At 43.2% G+C, this 20,581-nt stretch overlaps 3 protein-coding genes across 5 annotated transcripts in view; 1 reads left to right on the top strand and 2 right to left on the bottom strand.

The window, feature by feature from the left end:
• The window catches only part of thnsl1 (threonine synthase like 1), a gene marked incomplete at its 5' end in the record, with an annotated part of 333,814 nt that extends 315,986 nt beyond the window's left edge, over positions 1-17,828 (top strand). The window contains 4 exons of one of the 2 annotated variants that reach the window (XM_084341163.1): positions 11,678-11,768; positions 12,742-12,899; positions 13,726-15,118; positions 15,604-17,828. In XM_084341163.1, coding sequence (XP_084197289.1) covers positions 13,748-15,118; positions 15,604-16,407 — 2,175 coding nt within the window. In that variant the 3' untranslated portion in view covers positions 16,408-17,828. Of the gene's footprint in view, positions 1-11,677; positions 11,769-12,741; positions 12,900-13,725; positions 15,119-15,603 lie in introns of those variants that run through there. The other variant, XM_084341162.1, reaches the window with a different exon arrangement.
• Positions 874-10,223, bottom strand: prtfdc1a (phosphoribosyl transferase domain containing 1a). Of its 2 annotated transcripts, XM_084341165.1 has the most exons (10): positions 9,617-10,223; positions 9,463-9,525; positions 8,824-8,930; positions 8,561-8,744; positions 6,617-6,682; positions 3,899-3,916; positions 2,621-2,703; positions 2,339-2,385; positions 2,185-2,261; positions 874-1,141 (listed from the first exon to the last, which is right to left on the bottom strand). In XM_084341165.1, the coding sequence occupies exons 2-10, from the start codon at positions 9,493-9,495 to the stop codon at positions 1,094-1,096; spliced, it is 663 nt and encodes a 220-aa protein (XP_084197291.1). In that variant the 5' UTR covers positions 9,496-9,525; positions 9,617-10,223; the 3' UTR covers positions 874-1,093. The 2 variants fall into 2 exon arrangements, with proteins under 2 accessions (XP_084197291.1, XP_084197292.1); XM_084341166.1 differs by lacking the exon at positions 3,899-3,916.
• On the bottom strand, positions 10,322-12,263 carry enkur (enkurin, TRPC channel interacting protein). Its single transcript, XM_084341164.1, has 5 exons — positions 12,109-12,263; positions 11,601-11,746; positions 11,282-11,505; positions 10,958-11,104; positions 10,322-10,598 (listed from the first exon to the last, which is right to left on the bottom strand). Exons 1-5 carry the CDS (start codon positions 12,186-12,188, stop codon positions 10,416-10,418), a joined length of 780 nt encoding a protein of 259 aa, XP_084197290.1. The 5' UTR covers positions 12,189-12,263; the 3' UTR covers positions 10,322-10,415.
• Positions 17,829-20,581: the final 2,753 nt, after the last annotated feature.

The raw sequence follows: 20,581 nt of genomic DNA on the forward strand, positions 1-20,581 counted from the left end.
ACCCAAAAATTAAAATTCTGTCATCATTTATTCACCCTCATGTCGATGGAAAGTCTGAAGTTTTGTAGCCTAAAAACAAAAAGACTGGAGCTTTAAAGCAAAACAGAAATGCAGCATTCTCCTACTTGACTTGTTTTAAAATGTAAAGAAACAACCGGAGAAAAAAATAATAATAAAGTAGCTTCATACAACTTATCTGGCGTAAAGTCTCAGGCAGCCCATAGACCTTCAATGACTTGAAAAGATGTTATTTACACCCTTTTTTTAGGCCAGAATCATCACTGTAGCTGCTAAGCTAAAAGTGTGAAGTGGGTGCACGAGCTCGAGGGTGTAAATAATATCTTATAAAAACAGTTCGGGCTGTATGGAGACATTTTTTTTTCTGTTGTTTTCTGATTTTTCCTTTTTTTGGGTGAACTGTTCCTTTAAAGTTTTTAAATAAATTCAAAAAGACCATGAAAAAGTTTTGTTTCTCATCAGTTTGTACTCACTGGAGCAGTATCAGCTAGTCGTGTGCTGCTCTACAAATGCCTGTGAGACTGAATTTTAGTGTAAAAAGTAGTTACACGTCATAAAACCTACTCCAGGTTTCATTTCCATGTCAACTTTTGCCAAACACTCAGTTGAATGCTGGTGCATTTTTCCAATCTGGCCTGTTTAAAGTTGGGAACAAACAGAGACGCCGCCTGCTGCACCCACTGTGTGTTTTCCATGAGTCAGAGTGGGCGTCATCCGGGCACGGGGATGCCAGCGTCCATACGCTCTCTCCATCTGTCACCAACGTCCTCCCCTAATGGGCAGCGCTTCTTTCTTTTATCTATCCAATTTTGTTTGTTCCCGTGTGCATCACAATAAAATACAAAAGAGGGAGGGTGAGGCAGCAATTACATCACATTTTAAAGACATTTTCTGATTCATTTTAAAGTGAAATACAAATATAAATCCTCCTTTTCTTTAACACATGGCTCATTTAAACAGTAGAGCAAAGACTGGCTGTTACAGAAACAAAACTGAACCTTCGCTTGTCACTGAAGAAACAAATGTCTTGTTTTGAGTTGCTTCAACTGCATTTCTTTAATTCTTCTCATTCTTCTCAAACCTTGTACTTCATCTTCCCGGTCTTGCTGATGACACAGATATGCTGAAAGGAGACAGAAAAATGAGCTCGTGAAACTGTAATGTTTCAACCCTGTCCAAAACTTTACATCTGACGACGGCAACGTATTTGTTTAAGATCACCCCGACCTATGGGGAATTCCAGCATGTCCTCCTGAGAGCCTCGACCACAGCATTTACAGTAAGAAAGGATGAAGCGTGCAATCATTTTTAAAAGCAGGGAAAGTAATCTACAAAGATATGACACATTCATTAATCTAAGTTTGGGGCGTCCCGGGGGTTCGACTCATATTTCTTGTGTAGGATAAGGACAGATAAGACGGGAAGCTTTAACTAACCTCCACATTCCACGGGTCGCCCTCCTTCAAACTTTCGCAACGAATACCACCCCCCTCAAACAGTACGTACAGTACATGCAGCACACACACCCATGCGAATACACACACAAAGCGATTGGGAGTCGATCCGGGCTCAGTGTTGCACATGAGTCAGAGGTAAATCGGAGGCCACGTCCTCGCAGATATTAAAATGACAAAGTTCACATAAGTTTGCGCTTACTAATTTCAGAGTGAGAAATCTGGCTCGGAGTAAGATGTCGGGGGCGCGACAAAGAAAACAGAGGATTGGTCGCACCCCTGACTCGACGCTTGTAGAGGAGAAAGCTGGGCGAAGCAGTCAGAAGGGACGGGAGTGTAATGTCAGACCTGATATTCAGATGCTCAAGCTTTGATTTGTAAAAATGACAAGAAATGAAGAGAAAAAGTGAAAGTCAGACTACACTCTGGACCCTGACAATCATCTTTTGTGGCCTTTCACAAGAACGTTGTCGTGCAAAAGCGACGTTAACACTCATTGTTTCCCCGACAGAACAAACATCAGCTATTTGAGCTGCTTCGCCTTCATGTGAAAGTCTCCTCAGGCAGGGTGGATACCTGTTGGGTGAGTTTGGGTTTCAGAGAGGAGGCTGCATCTCTTTGATTTGTGCTGTCCGCCTCTTTCATCTCTTTCTCTTAACTCTTCAAAAGGTCACGTGCCGCGTGCAGCAGCGCCGGCAGAGTCAGGACTTACATTCAGGTCGCGGAAGTATTCATTGTAGTCCAAAGCGTAACCGACGACGAAGCGGTTCGGGATTTCAAATCCAACATCTGTCAGAGCAAACACAGATGAGAATGTTAGGTGTTGCATCATGTGTGTAAATGCTGAAATTGATGTTGTTACTTACAGTCTGTCAGATTTTCAGCCATGTTAGGGACCCTCTTCACCAACAGCCTGAAACATATGAAAAGTATATATACATTTGGAAACTGTTCATTTTAATCCGTAAAGAGTAAAAGAGGAGACAAACATTCCACATGACCCATGTGTGAGAAAACATCTCGCGTCTGTGATGTTGGAGTGAACGGTAACAGAGACAGTGGACAAGTGATATCTTCCTCTCGTCCTCGTCACGCGCTTGGCATTTCCCCTGGTGGGGAAAACACAGACGACTGAACGGCTGGCTCACCCTGCGACCTTGACCATCTTGGGTTCAAAGGTCTCCACATGCTTCAGAAGGGCCTTCATGGTCTTTCCTGTGTCGACTATGGCCTGAGGGGGGGGAAGAGCAAAGGAAGAGGGAGAGATGAAGGAGGGAGGGACGGATGAGGGACACACGAGTGCAGAATGACAGACAAATATGCAGACTGAAACGTTTTCTAACTATATCAGCATGTTAATAAAGATATAATACATGCAGGGCACATTTCACACACCAGAAGGACTTTAGCTCTGTCGTTGTTTCAAGTCAAGTGTTAAAATTCTTACCTTATTCAACATTTTTGGGATTTCACAATAAATCTTTTTTCTCCTACTCTGAGCCAAAAATCTGCACTTTAGATGAACTAATGTATTCTGAAGTTTGTGTATATCATCATTTATCATTTATCATTCATAGCCTCAACAGTTTATTCTCAAAATCATGCCGGAAATTGATTTTTTTTATGGCTGTTGACATGTTTTTCTGATATATGCAGTGATAAAAAGAGATATTGAACCTGGCTTTATCTGAAGTCTGTGCAATTCAGCACATATTTACAGAGATAATGCCTCATATTCTGTATTCTGAAGGGCTTCGTTCACATATTGTTCATATCCTGATTTATATCAACAATTGTATTCCTAAAAACAGACTTTTGACAGTATTTTCTCATTTATGGAGTGATATAGAGATATAAAACATGTCCCCTGTAAAAACTCTTGACTCTAATATGAATAAAGATTTCTGAACCTGGCTTTAACCAGTGTTCAGATGTCTGTTCTGGAAATCCATGTGATTTAGCACATATGTAATTGGATGATGTCTCATTTGGATATTTAAACATAACCTTTCATAGAACTTGCAACACAAAAAAACAATTGTCTTAATAGTAATACATATATTAAGACAATGAGTGGTCCACTGGGGATGTTTCACGGTGATATCCATTCATTAAATGTCACCCCACTCACCTGTAGTGTCTCCCCCTTAAGATACCACTCATTAGAAACAACAACAAAACAACCATTGTGATACTGCGCTTATGTGTGTGTGAGTGAAACATGATATCAAAGAGAGAACGTTTTTTTTCTTTTTGTCCTTTCATAAACCAAAAACACAAACAAAAGACACAATAGCCTCTCAGTCGCACTAAGAGAAGGGCTCACACAACACATCAAAGGCATCAAACTTGAAGGACGTGTTTGATAGAATTAATTCAGTCGGTCGGAGCAGATGGGCGGAAGATTATTTGCACCGGAGACTCACCTCGACGACCAGCACACACTTTGTGACATGGAGAAGAAAAGGAAAGAGGACAAACATCAGTAAAACATCGCCATTGAATTTTAACACAGTTGAAACTATAGCAACGGCGCTGGCAGCATCTCCAGCAGTTTAACAAAAACACAGACGAGTCATTCTCTTCTACACAGTCGTGAACATCTGTGTCTTCAGTGAGCGAGCAAAAAAAATCACCGCGAAGTGTCCGGGTGCTGCACACTTTCCCCACTGCAGGCTTTTCAAACGGCTCCTTGTTCCCTTGGCCGGGTGTATGGGGCTCTTTGTGAGCCCAGTGGAGAGTATCTATGGTTTGGGGAGAGCGATCGGAGAGAATGCAGGCAGCCGGCCAATGTTCTCAGTCTACACCTGAACACTCTTACACAACACCGAGAGAGAGTCGACGAGGACGTGTAAATAAACTCAAACGCGACCGAACTGTAAACATACTGTACAGCCAACTGTGCACTGGCAGTTATTTGACTGTATGGCATTGTTGTTGAGCTCTCATGGGGGTGTGTGGTTCCTGTAGCGCAAACAATCAATCCTGACTCAGGGTAAAGAAAAAGCTTTGGTGATAATCAAAGTAGGCACCGACCAAAATGCTCTAAAAGTACTGACAGATGAAGAGGGAGAGGTAATTAAAAAATTGGTGAGGGTTATAGATAGATAGACAACAAAAGCAGATATTTAACAAGACGTCAGGACGTTTTCCAGCCTTGTTAGTAGCAACAAGGCCGTATTTTTGACAAGATGTTGGGACAACTGGCAACAAAACAGGATATTTCACATGAGATGTCGGGACATTTACCAGCCGTGTTCGTGGCAAGTGCTGCATTAGTTCCTCCTCCAGAAGTTCAAAAACTATTTCACATTTAAAGCCGTGCTAAATTTAAACATCAACGACTCAGATTACCATAATAACACTTTGGATTAAGACATCTGAGGGCTTCAGATTCTGGGAAAGGATCGCATGAGAAACTGAACCTGCTCACTCTTCAACAGAACATTCAGTGTCAGTGCTGTCGTTACATCGTCAATATCAGCAGGTTTTAAAGCAGAAGTGTCAGTCACACCACGCTCGTAATCTACCTGCAGCTGTGACTCAGCAACATTTCTGAATACGGCTTATATAAACTGATGACTAATAATTTGTCTTTTTTTAATAAGTAAGTCCTCGTGGGAGGTTTAATAGTTGAAGGATTGTAACAAGAGCGTCGACTCCGGTAACACAAAGTGGATGATTCATGTTTTCTGTGCAAGGTGCTGGTCAGCCTCCCGCTGACCTTCAGTACCCACGGAGAAAATGCATCTTAGCCGCAGCACATTCTGACATCTCAGTCGAGGGAATTCAACATCAGTCTTTTTGAGGCGAACGCGTGTGGGCATATTTGTGCGAACATTCAGCTGAGTAAGGTCCTGCCTATCTCAGAGAATGAGGACAGATCATTCCTCGTGATCCTGTGCGCTCCGGAGACTCCTCAGCTGTCTGTGCCGGAGCTCAACAGTCAGTAAATCTGCCTTGTGGGAACATTTGTTTTGCTGAAAGGCCCCTTACAAGAAAGAAGTTTATTCAAGTGTGCCATTGGTAGACTTCTCTTAACTGGAAATAAGAGGGTTTGCTTTCAGTTTACTTTAAGTGGTCACATTTAGTCCAAAGAAGTATTGAAGTAGTACACTTCTGAGTAGATTTTTCAGGTATTTGTACTTTTGACTTTGCCTCCCTACATTTAACGACACAAATATCTGTACTTTCTTCTCCTTACATTTTAAAAACAGGCTCATTACTTTAGTTTTAATGCAAGACTGATTTCAGTTAATATCACATATAACGACATAAAAGACGTAAGGCGACGGACACAGGCAGAGAGGGAGGCTGGAGTGGGGAGAAAAGGCGTGTTAGCGTCTCGTATCTGCAGAGACTCTGCTGCCGTCTGCCTGGATTTCTTATTTTCTCACTTTGTTGCTGCTCGGGACGCTTTACCAACCCAAATGTCAGTATTTGACGTCTTGGGAATGAGACTCAACAATCAGCTATCTTTCTGGTGCATTTAGGAGCAGCTCGGACAAATCCTACTGATTCTACCTTCTACCTAAGTTTAATAGTCTTTGAATTATATGAACGTGACGTGAGCTTCAGGTAGCTTAGCACAGAAATGGCTGGTAGAAACGTCCTTCAGAGGGATACTTTTATACTTTGAGTACATTTCAAAGCCTGTACTTTATTACTTGAGTAAAGAAGGTGTGGACCTCTGCCACCTCTGCTTGCAAGCACACGACTAGTACGCTGATACTAGTGTACTTACTATATCTTATTTAAGTCTCATAAAGTAGCTATCCTACTTGATAAAATGAACTCGCAGTATTCTTCTCTTGTGTTCGGGTGAGGACGGTTATGAAGAGAAATCTTTAAAGGGTGTGTTCTGGTCTGAGGGAGCGTTTAGAGCAATGAGACACAATCAAAACAGCGTCAACTATATAAAAGAACAAAAAAACCCCATTATGCTAAAAAATGCGATGTATTCTCAGAAGCTAACTCTTTTGTTCACCCGTGTAAAAGTCCGCACCTACTGAGGGTTTATCTGACAGCTCCATCTTGAGGCCGAGGCAGTTTCTCTTAAAAAAGCATTAACATACTGACAAAGAGGACTTCCCCATTGACCAAATAACATCCAAATCTATGTAGGAAACTTGATTTACACACACCTTTCCACGCAGGAAAGACAGATCTCGGCTTCCTATGATGTGCAGCTCCTCTGTTGATTGGTCATTCTGGGGAGGAGAAGACGAAAAAGGAAAGATTAAATTATATGATACGATGATTTTATTCAACTTTGCACTTCTTCATCACATCATTTCTGATTGCTTGCACTTTTCTCTCATTCCTCAACACGGATTGTTTATGTGAAAACAAGATTTAATCTTCTCAATAAACATCCTGTCAGACTGAGACGTAGAGATCCAGATGTTCTCTCTTGTCTTTCTCAATAATTTGGCTCTACTGTCTGCAGCATTAATGCAAGCCGAACACACAAAGGGAGACTTATTTCACGCTGAATGTAAAATCTCTCTGTGCCTGTAGGAAGCTCAGCACAGAGCTTTGAAGAGCGACAGCTTTGAAGTTTAGACTCGGCCGGCTACAGATGCATCACTTGGATAAGAGGGGCACTGACATGGACAAAATCCCGGCCCTGGGGGCAGGTCACGTGACTCCATCACCACCAGTTAGACTGACTAACTAGCTGCGTCATCACTCACACACTGTCCTCTGGTGTGGTCATAACGACTGCTGCTCGTCAACATGTTGTTTGTTGCCAAAAAAATGTAATTTATATTTTGCTTTTGAGGAGCATTATTACTTTTTCTACATTTTTAGACAGTTTCTTTATGTTTCTCTTCTTCTATCAATGAAGAAGTGGGTATTCTTCCTCTGTCAATGTATTGTGTGTTTGTATTTGTTGATCTGGATGGCATAGTTAACAAAGTTGTATTAATTTTATTCAAAAAAGTAGTAAAAATCTAATTTTGTTTGCCTTTAAGAAGACTTCTGACGTTTCAATCTGACCTCAGTGTGGTTTAACTGATCCAACAAGCCAAAAAAAACCCAAAAACAATCTATAAATCAATTTAGGCTGTCTTTATAGCCACTTAGGCTCATGTGAAAGCCAATTCTTGAAGCAGAAATAGTTAATCCTCCCTTGTTCTGTAGAGAGAGAGCAGGAATGCGACCACATGCAGAGAAATGTAAATCAGAAACATTCTGGATGAGCTCTGCGCCAAAACTCACTAAAGAATAATAAGTGAGTGTGTTGACAATTGCAAAGCGATGTCACTGTAAACATCACTACATCATTTCCACGGTTAATTCCTCGGTTTATGCGTTCCAGGTGTTAGTCGGTGTCACGGGCTGTTTCTCTTGGCAGCAGCAGCTCCAATTAACAGTCGGGTGTTTTCATGACCTGAGCTCTGCAGTCCTCCACCATCAATCGTCCTTGAGGTGTCCTGCCTGGATGAGTGCGCTCCTCGCTAAACATGAACAACAGTGACATCTGGTGGCTCGGATGCAAACTTTACTTACACGTGGGATGGTGAAAAAGTGTCTTTGCTGCATGAAGGAAGGGCTGTAACTGAGGATTGTGTTGATCTCTCGAACATTTTGTCTATAAAATGTCCAAAAATAATGAAAAATGCTAATCTCAAATTCCTAAAGCCCATTATGAACTCCTCAAATTGCTTGTTTTGTTCATCCAATAGTCCAAAACACAAAGATATTCAATTCACCGTGATATAAAACTGAGGAAAGCAGGAAATCCTCACACTTAAGAGGCTAGAACTAGTGAATATTTAGGCATTGGAACAGGCTTATAATAACCCTAATAACCTAACAGCAGGCCAGCTTTGGCTCACAGCCCCCACTTTAGACAGTCCAGATTTAGATTTATACGTTTTGCTGTTAAAATGTCGACCCAACAGTCCAAAACTCGAGAGATATTCAATCCACTGTGGTATAAACATGAGAAAAACAGGAAATCCTTGCACTTAAGAGGCTGGAAACAAGAAAAATGAGAGAAAAATGCTCAAATAAGAGGCCTAACCTAAACCTTCTTCACTGTGTGTGGGGTGTGTTAGTACACTGTGCAGACCACCTACCAGGTAGCTCTTCAGGCGGATGAACTCCACCCGGGTCTCCAGGTACTTGTTGGAGTTGCGGCCGAGCACCTTGATGAACTCCACCAGGTCTGCGCAGAACTTGTAGCCTCCCTTCAGGACGCACAGCACCATGATGTTGTCTTCCCCGAAGTCGTCCATGATGTAGCGAGCCAGACGCTCGATCCTGACGGAGACATCACACCAAGACGAATACAAATGAGCAGGAAGCAACACTTTGCAGTGTTATTAAGAATGTGTTTTACCTGTTCATGATGACTCCATGTGGGATATAAACAGTCTCTATGTCCTCATGGTAGTGTTCAGGGTAAGTGAACAGGTCCAGACTGTATCCTGGCCAGTCATCTTTTATCTACAACAGACAGATTACTATTAGGTTGTAATATATAATAGTGGGATCGGGTTTAGCTGGTTAGCATGCTAAAGATGCTTTGCAACTCAACACACAGATGTCATAATGTCAAAAAAAACTGTTGTTCCTTCACTTTCCAAAATTCTTACATATTGCACCTTTAAAAACTAAAATTCAGAGCAGCTGGGAACAGAACTTAGTGGTTTGGTACCTTTTGTTTGACTCTGCATCTGTAACCTTTAAGCTCAAACAGAGGGCTATTATCACTACAGTTATTGACTTTATTATTTATCTTCTGGGTTCATAACAAACACAAACCGTGAAGGTTCTTTAAAAGCCGCCTGCTGTTAAATTAATCAAACGATGACTTCGAGGAATTACTTCAGAGAACAAACACGTTATCTTCTAACCACAGCTGAGCAAATAATTACACAAAATAATCATTCTCTGTCTGTTGGATTATAAAAATGTGACCCAAAGATTTCTGAATTCAGCGCTGGATAATTTGGCAGAATATTTGCGTTGAACATACCACAATTCCTCTTTTGACTCCTGCGTTGTCCATTTTTCAGGGTAGGATACCGGTATCAGTGACCTTCAGTGGAAAGACACAGGAACAAATAATGAAAAGCTTTCCATCTTCCTCTGAAACATTTCTAGTCTGTTATTACCAAAGTATTACTTACGGTGTGTTGTGTTGTCTCCTCTCCTTTCAGAGACCATTCACAAAACAAAGACACACAAAAGAAGCTGAAAGACATCCAGAGGGACTCCTGCTCCGGCCACATGTGCTGCGGGATCACGCTCGAGTCATTTGCGTATAAGGACAGCGTTGTGTTAGTCAGGGAAGAATTACAGGGATAATCAGCTTCATGTGATGCAATGCTGGCCCGTGGCCGCATCACAAGCCACCGAGTGGGGAATGAGAAAAATGAACCACAAATACTTGGTTTAGATTCAGTTATTAAGCCAGAAAGAATTGATTTTAAAGGATGTTTTCATAACCTACTATTTAAAACCTCAAAGGAGTTCCCCAAGAAATCCCATTTGTACGGCAGGAAGGTGATGAGGGAAGAAATAAAGAAGTAACTGCTCAAAATTGACCTTCTTGAATAAAAGCTCCACTCACAGAAGCGTTAAATTGCAAATTTCACTTTAAAATGACAAAATATTTGAGTGAGAGCATCGCTGTGAAGCACGTTTGCCCTACGAGTAGCAGACCTCAGAAAATGTGCAATGAATTTCGATGGTCCGCAGACGTTAAGAATTATTTTGGTAACCCTGTGATCTTTATGGAGGCTCATTTCTGCCAGTTAAAGAAAAAATAAGATGAAAACAAAGCACTGATGAAAACAATATTACCATGGGAATTGGAGTGAACGGACACATCATGACAATATAAATGCTGAATTTTATTTTACTCATGCCCACATGGTATCTGAAGTTAGGGTGGCAGTATCAAAACAAACAACGCAGTGTATCTGATCAGTGGTTCTGTTTAGTAGGTATGTAGATGGTCTTGAACCTCTCGAAGCGGTTGATGTCAGTCTCCAGCTGCTTCAGCGCCGCTTCCAGGCGCTCCTTGCGGGACTTCTTTGACATGGTGTCTGTGACGAGCGAAAGGCCCTGGTACTCATGGTGCAGCTCATCCCAATTCTTCTTCAGGCCCTGGATAGTGGATCCACACAGGGAAACCCATCACTTTCACATCAAAGTCAGCTCGAAAATAAACTGTATGTATGAAAGGCTTTATTTAGCAAACAGCCATCAAATCACAGGTGTTGTCTATGTTGCATGAATGGAAACAGGGCTCATTCTCCAGCGCTGATGAGTTAATTATTGCCAGTTTATAAGTGTTGATTGGAGAGCTGCTTGTGTTGTTTGTTTACCTAAATGACAGACTAAAAAAAAAGACATGATATCATCAAAATAATTTCCTGTGCTGCTGCAGTGGTCCCAGATGTCTGTATGACCCCCTGCTGGTTTTAGGGACAGAACTGCCACACTGCAGCGATGTGTTCGAGTACCTCCAGGACGGCTCGTCGCTCCTCATCAGACAGGTGTTTCATGGCTCCCTGCTCCCTCTGCTCTTTCACACAGCTGACGTAGGCCTCCTGAGCTCTCTGCTCCTCTTCATTGCGCTGCTGCAGGTATTCAGGTACCTCTCCATAATCCTGCAAACAGCAACTGGGAAACCTTAGAGAGTATGTTCACAGCGGGCTGATTAAAATATTAAATCAGGGCCCAGGGATGGATCAATACAGAGGGGGGATATATTCTCAAACATATGCGACTGTTAAGCAAAATATGTCTACATTTTTCTTTGTGTGTAGTATTGTAGAAACAAATACCCTTTTCTTGATGTACTTTGGAACAAGTCCTGAATTCTCAAGTAACTGCTTGTGTCCTCTTCTGGAGTCCACACAGGTAGGCTTGGGCTTCATCGACACAGCTAAAGCAGTCTTGATAAATTCTCTGTTTGTCTGAAGGCCCATAATTGGGATGTCTGTCCTCGCAGGAACAGCTGGTTTCCTCACAGTACAGGCTTTACGAGCTCCTTTTGAATCCTGTGTCTCTAAATGGACACATACAGTAAATACGAACATAAATGACAATCACAGCGCACAATCGCACCCACACATCGGTCAAACACTCTGTAGGAGAACTCACTTTCAGGTAATTTGGGCTCTTTTGAATGCTTCTTGAGGTACTCGTCAGGGGGTGGCACCTCGACCTTTGCGGGTCCCATCGTCCTCATCGCATTCTTGGTGGACTTTTGCTCAAGAACGACCGCCGGCCTGTGCTTGGACATGTACCTGCAGATGCAGCACGAAAACGGTCATTTCATTCGCCTCCTGAAAAATGCTTCTTATTTCTTATTTTCTTTCTGAAATGAGACCAAGACGTTAGACTATTAGCCAGATAATGCTAACTCTCTAAGCTAATTCCTACCTGGTTTGCTTTATGCTTACACATTTAGAAGATGCTAACAAACACAGAATTCGTCCTTTTTTCTCTATGTCTAGCCAACTATCTTGTTTTGACAACTTTATGCCAGTTAACACTTAGTTAGCTTCTTCTTACTAACTAGCTAGCCAACTTAGCTAGTGAAGCTAGGGTACATTTGACCTAAAACACGTTAAAGATAAAGGTTAAACGGCTCTTAAAGTGACGTCACCTCGGTGGTTTTTCAGCATGAAACTCCTCCCTTGGTAGAAGATTGTAGCTGCTCTCTGGTGGATGCTCAACATGAGACATTTTTGAAAGACGAAGGACAACAGAGAAGTTCAGCTGGCCAGTCTGTTGTCAAACTAATGTTTGTCATGACAACAACGCGGCGTTTGCTCCAGGAGTTGCCAGGCAACTACTGGAGCAAATGCTGCGTTTACGGACAGCTGTAAATCGATACATTCGAAATATCCGAGCTGTCCGTATGCAAAGTGCACGGACTGTGTCTCAGGTAAAAACACTTATTCTACATGTACAACTCATTTTATTTCCATCAAACTATTTTCTTCACAGTAGTAGCCTAAATTGCTATATTCACAATGAATGCGAGAGTTCGGGGCACTGACCGCTAAAGTTCCGAGGTGCACTCGAATGCAGCACAAAGTCACTCGTCCTAGCAGATATCGCGATGTAAAAAGCTGCGTGTTTTAAGCGATTAGCGCTTATTAACTGTGAAATATTTAAACAATTAAGGCTTGATTGGATGAGAAATAAAACATCGTGAATCATGTAGTGTTTTTTCAACTGAAAGCTTCGCAAACTTAATCTAAATTCGTGAATTTCGTGAAGTGTGTCCCTCCAGGCTGACCGTAGTGTTGTGTGTCGCCCTCAGAGTGGTCCCCCTGTCAGGAATATGCTGCAGAGTTGCACTTTGCCCGTTTAAACACGCCTGGTAGCTGTCAAAGACTGCACTATAATAATATATGATCGGGTTTACAGTACGGGATTACAACATTTCAGGTGAGTGTCTCGCCCATTAAAGTTATGATAGCACGTCACTGTGAACCTGTGTCCTGGCTGCAAAACACGTGCTGCTCCAGCTACTCTAAATATACAGTGTGTCAAAGGTGTAAGTGTCTTTTAAATGTCCTCTTGTAACCTTACTCTCGATCACCTTGCATTGCTGGACTGACAGCTGTTAGCTATGTTAGCATCATGCACATCCTGCTTTTGTATTTGTGATTTTCCATCTGTCAGGGGTCTGAGCTGGATGTATTGATCCTCTGATGGTGTGGTCACATTGGCTCTGCCTGAAACGTGCTCAGGAGTCACCTGCTCCACTGACAAAGATCCTCTTTGCTTAGAATAACTTTCATTTACTCTCTAAGTCCTCAAGCTCTCTGATTATTTCCAGACACACATGACAACATTAGAGGTTTTGTTCTCAGACTTTTGGACTTTTTAAACCACTTTACTTGACTACCTTTATGTGCACGTACTCTACTATAATGACAGCTCACTGCACCAGTTCCGGTGGTGAGACTATCACTTTATTGCTGTTATTAGTCTTACAGTCCTGTTTTTATTGGTGTTTTATCTGTGTCCTTAATTTCCCTGGAGATCAATAAACAGGACTCCTGACCTACCTTTTACACTGGTTGCACTAGTGTGTCCAATAATACATTTCAATGTAATTTCTTAACACATTATGGAAATTCTTTCTTTCTTCCTTCCTTCCTTCCTTCCTTAATGACTTTCTCTCTTACTTACTTACTTTCTTAGTTACTTCCTTCCTTCCTTCCTTCTTGTCTTACTGAGTGACTGACCTACTGTTTTCTGTTCACAGGAGAAGAGGCTGCTGTCATCAGATGGGTTTACTGAATGCAGGTCAGCTTACACTCAGAGCTGTCAGATGCTGCCTGAGTCCCTTTCCAACATCCAAATCATGGCTGTCCACCAGAGCCTCCCTGCTGGGGCACAAGAACCTCCTGCTCATGGGTCCTCCTGGAGCAGGGAAGACCACAGTGGGGAGGATAGTGGGCCACAGACTGGGACTTCCTGTCCTTGACGTCGATGACGACGTCTTGGAGAAGACATGGAAGATGCCTGTCGCTGCCAAGCTGGCGGCCGTCGGCGGAGAGCATTTCCTGGAGGAAGAAGGCGAAGCCTTGTGTAACTTCTCCGCCTCGGGGTGCGTTGTTTCCCTGACAGGCTCCAACCCTCTTCACACTGCAGCCATGCAGCACGTCAAAGACTCCGGACTGGTCGTCTACCTGGACGTGGACTGCGAAGACATCGTACGGCGCCTCGCCAGGATGAAGGTGAACAGGATCGTGGGTCAGGAGGCAGGGGTGTCCATGAGAGACATCCTGCGTTACAGGAAACAGTTTTATGAGAAGTGGCTGGATGTGCGGGTGCTGTGTGGAATGGGGGACACGGTGGAGGAAGTGGCAGAGAAGGTGGTGAAAGCTGTGGAGAGATATCAGAACCACGATGCAGAAACCTACGTGTCGACCAGGAGTGACCAGGCGTCATCCAGTCAGAAAACATACTTCAGTGATGTGGTCATCGAGGGTCTGGCCACAGATGGAGGCCTCTACGTTCCCAAAAATGGCTTCCCAAACTTAGATGCTCGGGAATGGCTGAGACTAGCTGACATGTCATACCCAGAGCGAGCGTTAGTGTTGCTAGAGAAGTGCGTACACCCGCTGGACGTCTCTGCTGTGGATCTCAGGACGATGATATTCAAAGCATATGGGTCGAACTTTTCCAGCGAGGCAGTGGCACCTGTCAAACATCTCACCAACAATCAGTACGTTCAGGAGCTTTTTCACGGCCCCACCGCCTCATTCAAAGACCTCGCCCTGCAGCTGATGCCCCAGCTCTTCGCCTACTGCCTCCCCCAGATGTGCAACTACCTCATTCTCGTCGCCACATCTGGAGACACCGGGAGCGCCGTGCTGAGCGGCTTCAGCAGGCTGAGCGGCTCTGACAGACACAGGACCGGCGTGCTGGTGTTTTTCCCAGAGGAAGGCGTGAGCGAGATCCAGAAGCTTCAGATGAAGAGCTACAGGGAGGGCAACGCCAGAGCCGTCAGCGTCCGGTCAGACTTCGACTTCTGTCAGAGAAGCATTAAGAGGATGTTCGGAGAGTCCGGGCTGAGCGGGCACCTCGCTGTGGAGTACGGCACTGTCCTCAGCACCGCCAACTCCATCAACTGGGCCCGGCTGCTGCCACAGGTGGGGTAGCATGATTTCATTTAATCCAGTGTGCAAGAAAAATGTGGGTAAGTTCTTGGACCAAATTTATTTTTTTTGTAAAATACAGGCCTGCAACTAACGATTCTTTTCACTATTATCAATTTAATCTGCCAATTATTTTGACGATTAATCATTTTTTTCTATAAAATGTCAAAAAAAGGTAAGAAATGATCGTCACAGTTTCCCACAGAGTCCAAAGTTTCATCTTGAAATTGCCTATTTTTTCCAACTTACTGTTATAAGTGACAAAGAAAAATCATATATATGATTTTACCAATTCTAAGAATATTGACATTTTGATCAGGCACCAAAAATCTGTATACTTATTTTCATTTTCCAGCATGATGGAAGTGTGCTGTGTCTGTTAGCAGATTTTTAAGGGCCCAGACACCAAACCAACATTAAAGAAATGGTAGTGACGAAGGCTTTTTTAACAGTTTAGCTAACTCTGCCTCCTCTTGCAGGTGGTGTACCACTCCTCAGCCTATCTGGATCTGTGCAGAGACGGTGTTATCAAGTTCGGGCAGCCCATCGATGTTTGCATCCCTACTGGCAACTTTGGCAACGCCATGTCGGCTGTGTACGCCAAGCAAATGGGCATCCCGATAAGGAAAGTCATCTGTGCGTCCAACCACAACCGCATCATCACGGACTTCATCACCACCGGCGAGTGCGATCTGCGGGGACGGCCTCTGATGCTGTCCCACTCCCCAGCTATAGATATCCTGAAATCCTCCAACCTGGAGAGGTTTTTGTACCACGTCTCTGACGGAGACAGCCGTCTTGTCAAGGAGCTGTTCACACGTCTGGACGCGCAGCAGCGCTTTCAGGTGCCCGAGCATCTTGTTGGCAGGATTCAGCAGGAGGTGCTGGCCGGCTGGTGCTCTGAGGACGACTGCTTGGCCGCCATCCAGAGCGTTCGCACACAGACGGGCTACGTCATGGACACACACACCGCCGTGGCCAAAGTGGTGGCTGATAGGCTGCAGGACGGCTCGTGCCCCGTGGTGCTCTGTGCCACCGCTCACTATGGGAAGTTTGCTCCTGCCGTGTTCGAAGCCTTACGCATCCAGAATATTCCAGAGGATCCCGTCGAGCAGATGAAGACGCTCGCATCGGCCGCGTCCAGACCGGAAACACACAGAGACATGATGAAGTGCCTGGAGGAGAGCGGCAGGAGGGGACACACTGTCTGTCAGGCAGAGTACAGCGAGTTGGTGGAGGAGGTGGAGAGCATGATACAGGACTCCTTCCTGAAAGTTATGTAGGATTATTTCATCTTTTCTTAATGTAATTTAAATCAAAAATGTGTCATGTTTGCATCATAATCTTTATTTTTCCAATTAATTTGTAATGTTTCAAGCAAATTTAACAAATAAGAGGACAAAAAAAAGTAAAAGAGTGAAAAATGTGCAAGAAATTCAAACAAAAATGAAAGAAAAATGATTAAATATTGATTTTGAAGACTCAAATCAAAAAGCTAAATCCTGCCTGAGCCTGCAGGAGTGAGAAAAAACCACCCAACACATTCACCCTGATGAGTCTGTAATGGAGCTCTTAACAGTTTTTGAGCTCGATTTAAAGCCTATTGATTATGCAACATTTCTTTACATCACTGAGCAGAGCCCCGGCCCACTAGATGGGGGTGTCTGCCTCTCGGCTACAGCCGTGTGCAAACACTGTTCGGTGGCAGCGCTTCAGTAACAGTATATCAGGAATTAATTACTGGCTGGAGGTCAAATAAACTAGTGTGAGGGAAATCAATATCTGTAGTCAGGGGGATAATCTTTATGGTAATTGTGTGCTTTTATGCTTGAATTGTACTGTGACGACACAATATATATTTTTGAGATGCAAAGATCCACTTCTTTCAGTTCTGATCCGATTCTGATTCATAAATTTGGATATCTTGTTTCTTGATTTTTATTATTATTTTTTTATTAATCAGTAAGTTGTTTCGTCCATAAAATGTCAGAAAACAGTGAAAAATATCCCTAAAAAATTAATTGGTTATTAAAATAATTGCTGATTAATCTACTAGTTGACAACTCATTGGTTAATCTATCGAAGCTAGAAAAGTGGCAGGGTCCGCCACATATAAACAAAGTAAAACAGTGTGAAATTGTGTTGCCCTTTTAAGGTCAGTTTGTTTGTTCAGTTTATTCAGGCATGAAAACAAAGAGAGTTTGTTTATTTAGTTTGTTGAAGCGTGTGAAATCAAGTCAATGAGGATCTTTCTCTTCCGATTAAAATTTCATAATGCACCTTTAAATGTCGAATCCCAGAGCCCGCCATGACGTCCTCACATGTCTTGTTTTGTCCACAACCCAAAGATATTCAGTTTACTGTCTCAGAGGATCAAAGAAACCAGAAAAAATATCCACATTTAAGAAGCTAAAATCAGAAAATCTTTACGTTTTATCCTTAAAAATTACTCAAACCGATTGATTGATTGATTGATTGATTGATTGATTGTCAAAAGTGATGGTGATTAATAGTTGACATCTTAATGACTCATTGATTAAATGTTGCTTGGAATCTGGATCGTGACATCCAATAAGTGAATTACGTCATTAACAGCGCCTGATACCTACATTAGATTGTATCTGTTGTTCTGACTGTTCATTGATCCTTTAAGAATATATATTTATAATAACATTAATACGACTGAATTAATGACAGTAAATACGCTAATGAACAAAATACGCTGTGTGTTTTTATTCCACGTTAAACCTTGAAACTGCTCATTTGCAGCGTTTTTTGATGTTTGCATGTTTTATTGAGCTCGTCCTTTTTCTCATCACCTAAACTTCTTCTCTGCTCGTGTGAAGCTAGCTGAAGAGCTATCAAAGCCACGAGGCAGATCTCACAGCGTGGCATTAAAACACAGCTAATGAATCGATCTCCGGGAGTTTTGCAGTCCCACTAATTGCCAGGTGAAGCTCACGCAGCTGGTGAGCTCGTCCTATCAGTGTCCACCGACTCATTAACCACCTGACTGAAGGTAGAAAGGCTTATTTTCTAGGGTTATCATCCTTCTTTGGTAACATCCAGCACCATATCGTCTTTTCCATATCTCAATTTAAGACTATATTTACAAGACGTCCAGCACACCCAACAAAGCCCCATTGCTCTTCTCTGCCACACATCTGTCAGAAGAAACATCATGTAACACAGAGCAGGAGCAGAGTGCCGCCCCCCGAGGGTGATTTTCCACCCCTCAGACGTCACGCCATCCATTACAGGAGAGAGTCCAGAAAATGAATGCTGTCTCTGTGGCCATCAGTCGAGTCATTTAAATCCAGGTGCTGCCTCAGCAGCCGCGAGGAGAGCAGGGCAGAGCAGAGGAGAGGAGAGGAGGGAGGAAGATAAGTTTCATAGATCTCCAGGATTGCTTATGACTGCAGTCTAAAATAGATGGAAAGTCAGGGCAGATTTGACAAAGCAGTCGGCCTGCACGTCCTCGGATCTGGATCACTGTCTCTGTTCCTGCCAGAACTCAGAAGAAGCAGGTTTTCTTCACTGATTCACGTATATATTTTTAAAGAATATTTATTGACAGAACTATGTGGACACCTGAACATTACACTCATGTGATTATTTAACATGTCATTCCAAGACAATGAGCCTGGCTGCAGGAAGCTGCTCCCGTTCAGCCACAAGAGCTTCAGTGAGGTCCAACACTGACGTTGGGTGATAATGTCGACGTTCCAGTTCATTCTGGAGCTGTTACTGAACCTTAAATCGACAGTTTAGTTGCTGGTGGCATTGGTCCAAGACTTCTTCTTCGCCTTCTGTCTGCATTTTGGCATTTGTAAGCACAACACAACTGGATACTTTTAAGTAGACCTGGGGACCATTTCCAGCATCGTTTGTGGCAACAGAACTGGGTGTTTTTAAGTTGACGTTGGGACATTTCCAGACGTGTTTGTGACGACCAAAACCAGGTATTTTGAGCCAAACCATCATGTTTTCCTAACCATAACCAAGTGGCTTTAGCGTCTTAAACCTAACAAAAACATAAGCACAACGCTGTGACGAGAGAAATCGAAAAATGTAAAGTTGCAACATAAAGAAATGTACAGCTTGAACTTAGCCAACATTTATTCTGGCGATTGTGACAGAAATCTCAAATATAATCGTGCGCTGCAGCATCAAGATTTCCTTTAAATGGAGCTAAGAGGCCTTGAATCATCCAAACCATGAAAAGAAGTCCCAGACCAAAAGCACACATACGTCAGCTATGTGGTCGAGGGTGTCTACGTCACACATCTCAGCAGCATATCTCAGTAAACTTTCTCCCTGTTATTTCTTACGTACAGAAAGGAAATTCAAAAGAAAAGTAAGGAGTTCAACATCTGGAGATAAAAACAGCGAGGCCTCGTATCAGGTAATCAGAGTATCAAAATCACAGACGTGTGAGCAACAAATGAGAACGCATATGAAGCCTCTCGGTTTTTTCCCCGTCAGTGTTTGTGAGAAAATGAGCGAGCGACGAGGAGAAAGCAGCAGCAGCAGCAGCAGCAGCAGCAGCAGCAGCAGCAGCAGCAGCAGCAGCAGCAGTCTCTCTGTGATTTGAAGTGATTCATTGCTCTTGACAGAATCAAAGACCTGTGCTCTGGTGTTATTGGGCGAACAGACAGAGAGGAAGAGAGAAAGGTGCTGAGGGACGTCAGGATGAATTACGACCTGGGCTGTTTTTTTTGTTTTTTTGAATCAGTGCAACATTTTAGATCCACTCCTCTGACTGTACCTCAATGTGTTTCCATGCTTACGGGGTGACGGATCACTTTTTGCGCCGTGCATGAATGTTACATAACACGTGGTCACATACTGGAGGCCTCTCGTTCGCCCTCCCCTTCCTCCCCTCTGTGTCTGTGGTTCGCTTCGCTGTGAGCATTGGCCTTATTAATCAAGCTGCTTGGCAGGTGGATGTGAGGAATGGGTGGGTAAGTGTCTGAAGGGGGGAGGAGGGGAAGTGTGCAGGTGCATGTGTGTGTGTGTGGCGAAGGGGAAGAGAGAGCCAGCTGTTGCTCAGCTCCAACTGGCCCACGGCTCGGTGAGCAGGGATAATTGCAGGTACCAGCCTGCTCCCATCTCCTTAATGTGAACCTGTGGCATAATGGAAACTGCTCCTTCACAGTGGAGGGAAATAGAAAGGAGAGAGGAGGAAATTAAGGCATCGGACGGGTTTGGAAAGAAGATCCGGTGGCGCGGCTTGATTAGAGGCTCTGTTTCAAAGATCCCTCACTCTGTGGTTTCATTTCTGTCTGTTGAAATCCACAATCATTGTACATTATTCTCGGGGCATATCAAGGATTTTAGAAATGCTACTGTCTCTAATTGCGGCCACATTTCCACCTAAAAATCATCAGACAAGAAAAAAATAATGACAATAAAAACAATTCGGTCGGTTGATCCAACACATTTTCTACACTCCCA

This window comes from Pagrus pagrus (assembly GCF_965226575.1).
Source record: "Pagrus pagrus genome assembly, chromosome: 20".
NCBI classification, from domain to species: domain Eukaryota; kingdom Metazoa; phylum Chordata; class Actinopteri; order Spariformes; family Sparidae; genus Pagrus; species Pagrus pagrus.

Bases quoted from the DNA above. Each gene is read 5' to 3' on its own strand.
- enkur (XM_084341164.1), bottom strand. From the start codon at position 12,188: ATGTCTCATGTTGAGCATCCACCAGAGAGCAGCTACAATCTTCTACCA. The intron at 11,747-12,108 runs GTGACGTCACTT...CTGCATCTGCAG, and splicing joins CATGCTGAAAAACCACCGAG to GTACATGTCCAAGCACAGGC. The intron at 11,105-11,281 runs GTATTTGTTTCT...TGCTGTTTGCAG, and splicing joins CAAAGTACATCAAGAAAAGG to GATTATGGAGAGGTACCTGA.
- prtfdc1a (XM_084341165.1), bottom strand. From the start codon at position 9,495: ATGGACAACGCAGGAGTCAAAAGAGGAATTGTG. The intron at 2,262-2,338 runs GTAAGTAACAAC...TTGCTCTGACAG, and splicing joins GGCTGAAAATCTGACAGACT to ATGTTGGATTTGAAATCCCG. The intron at 1,142-2,184 runs GTAAGTCCTGAC...GTCTCCTTTCAG, and splicing joins AATACTTCCGCGACCTGAAT to CATATCTGTGTCATCAGCAA.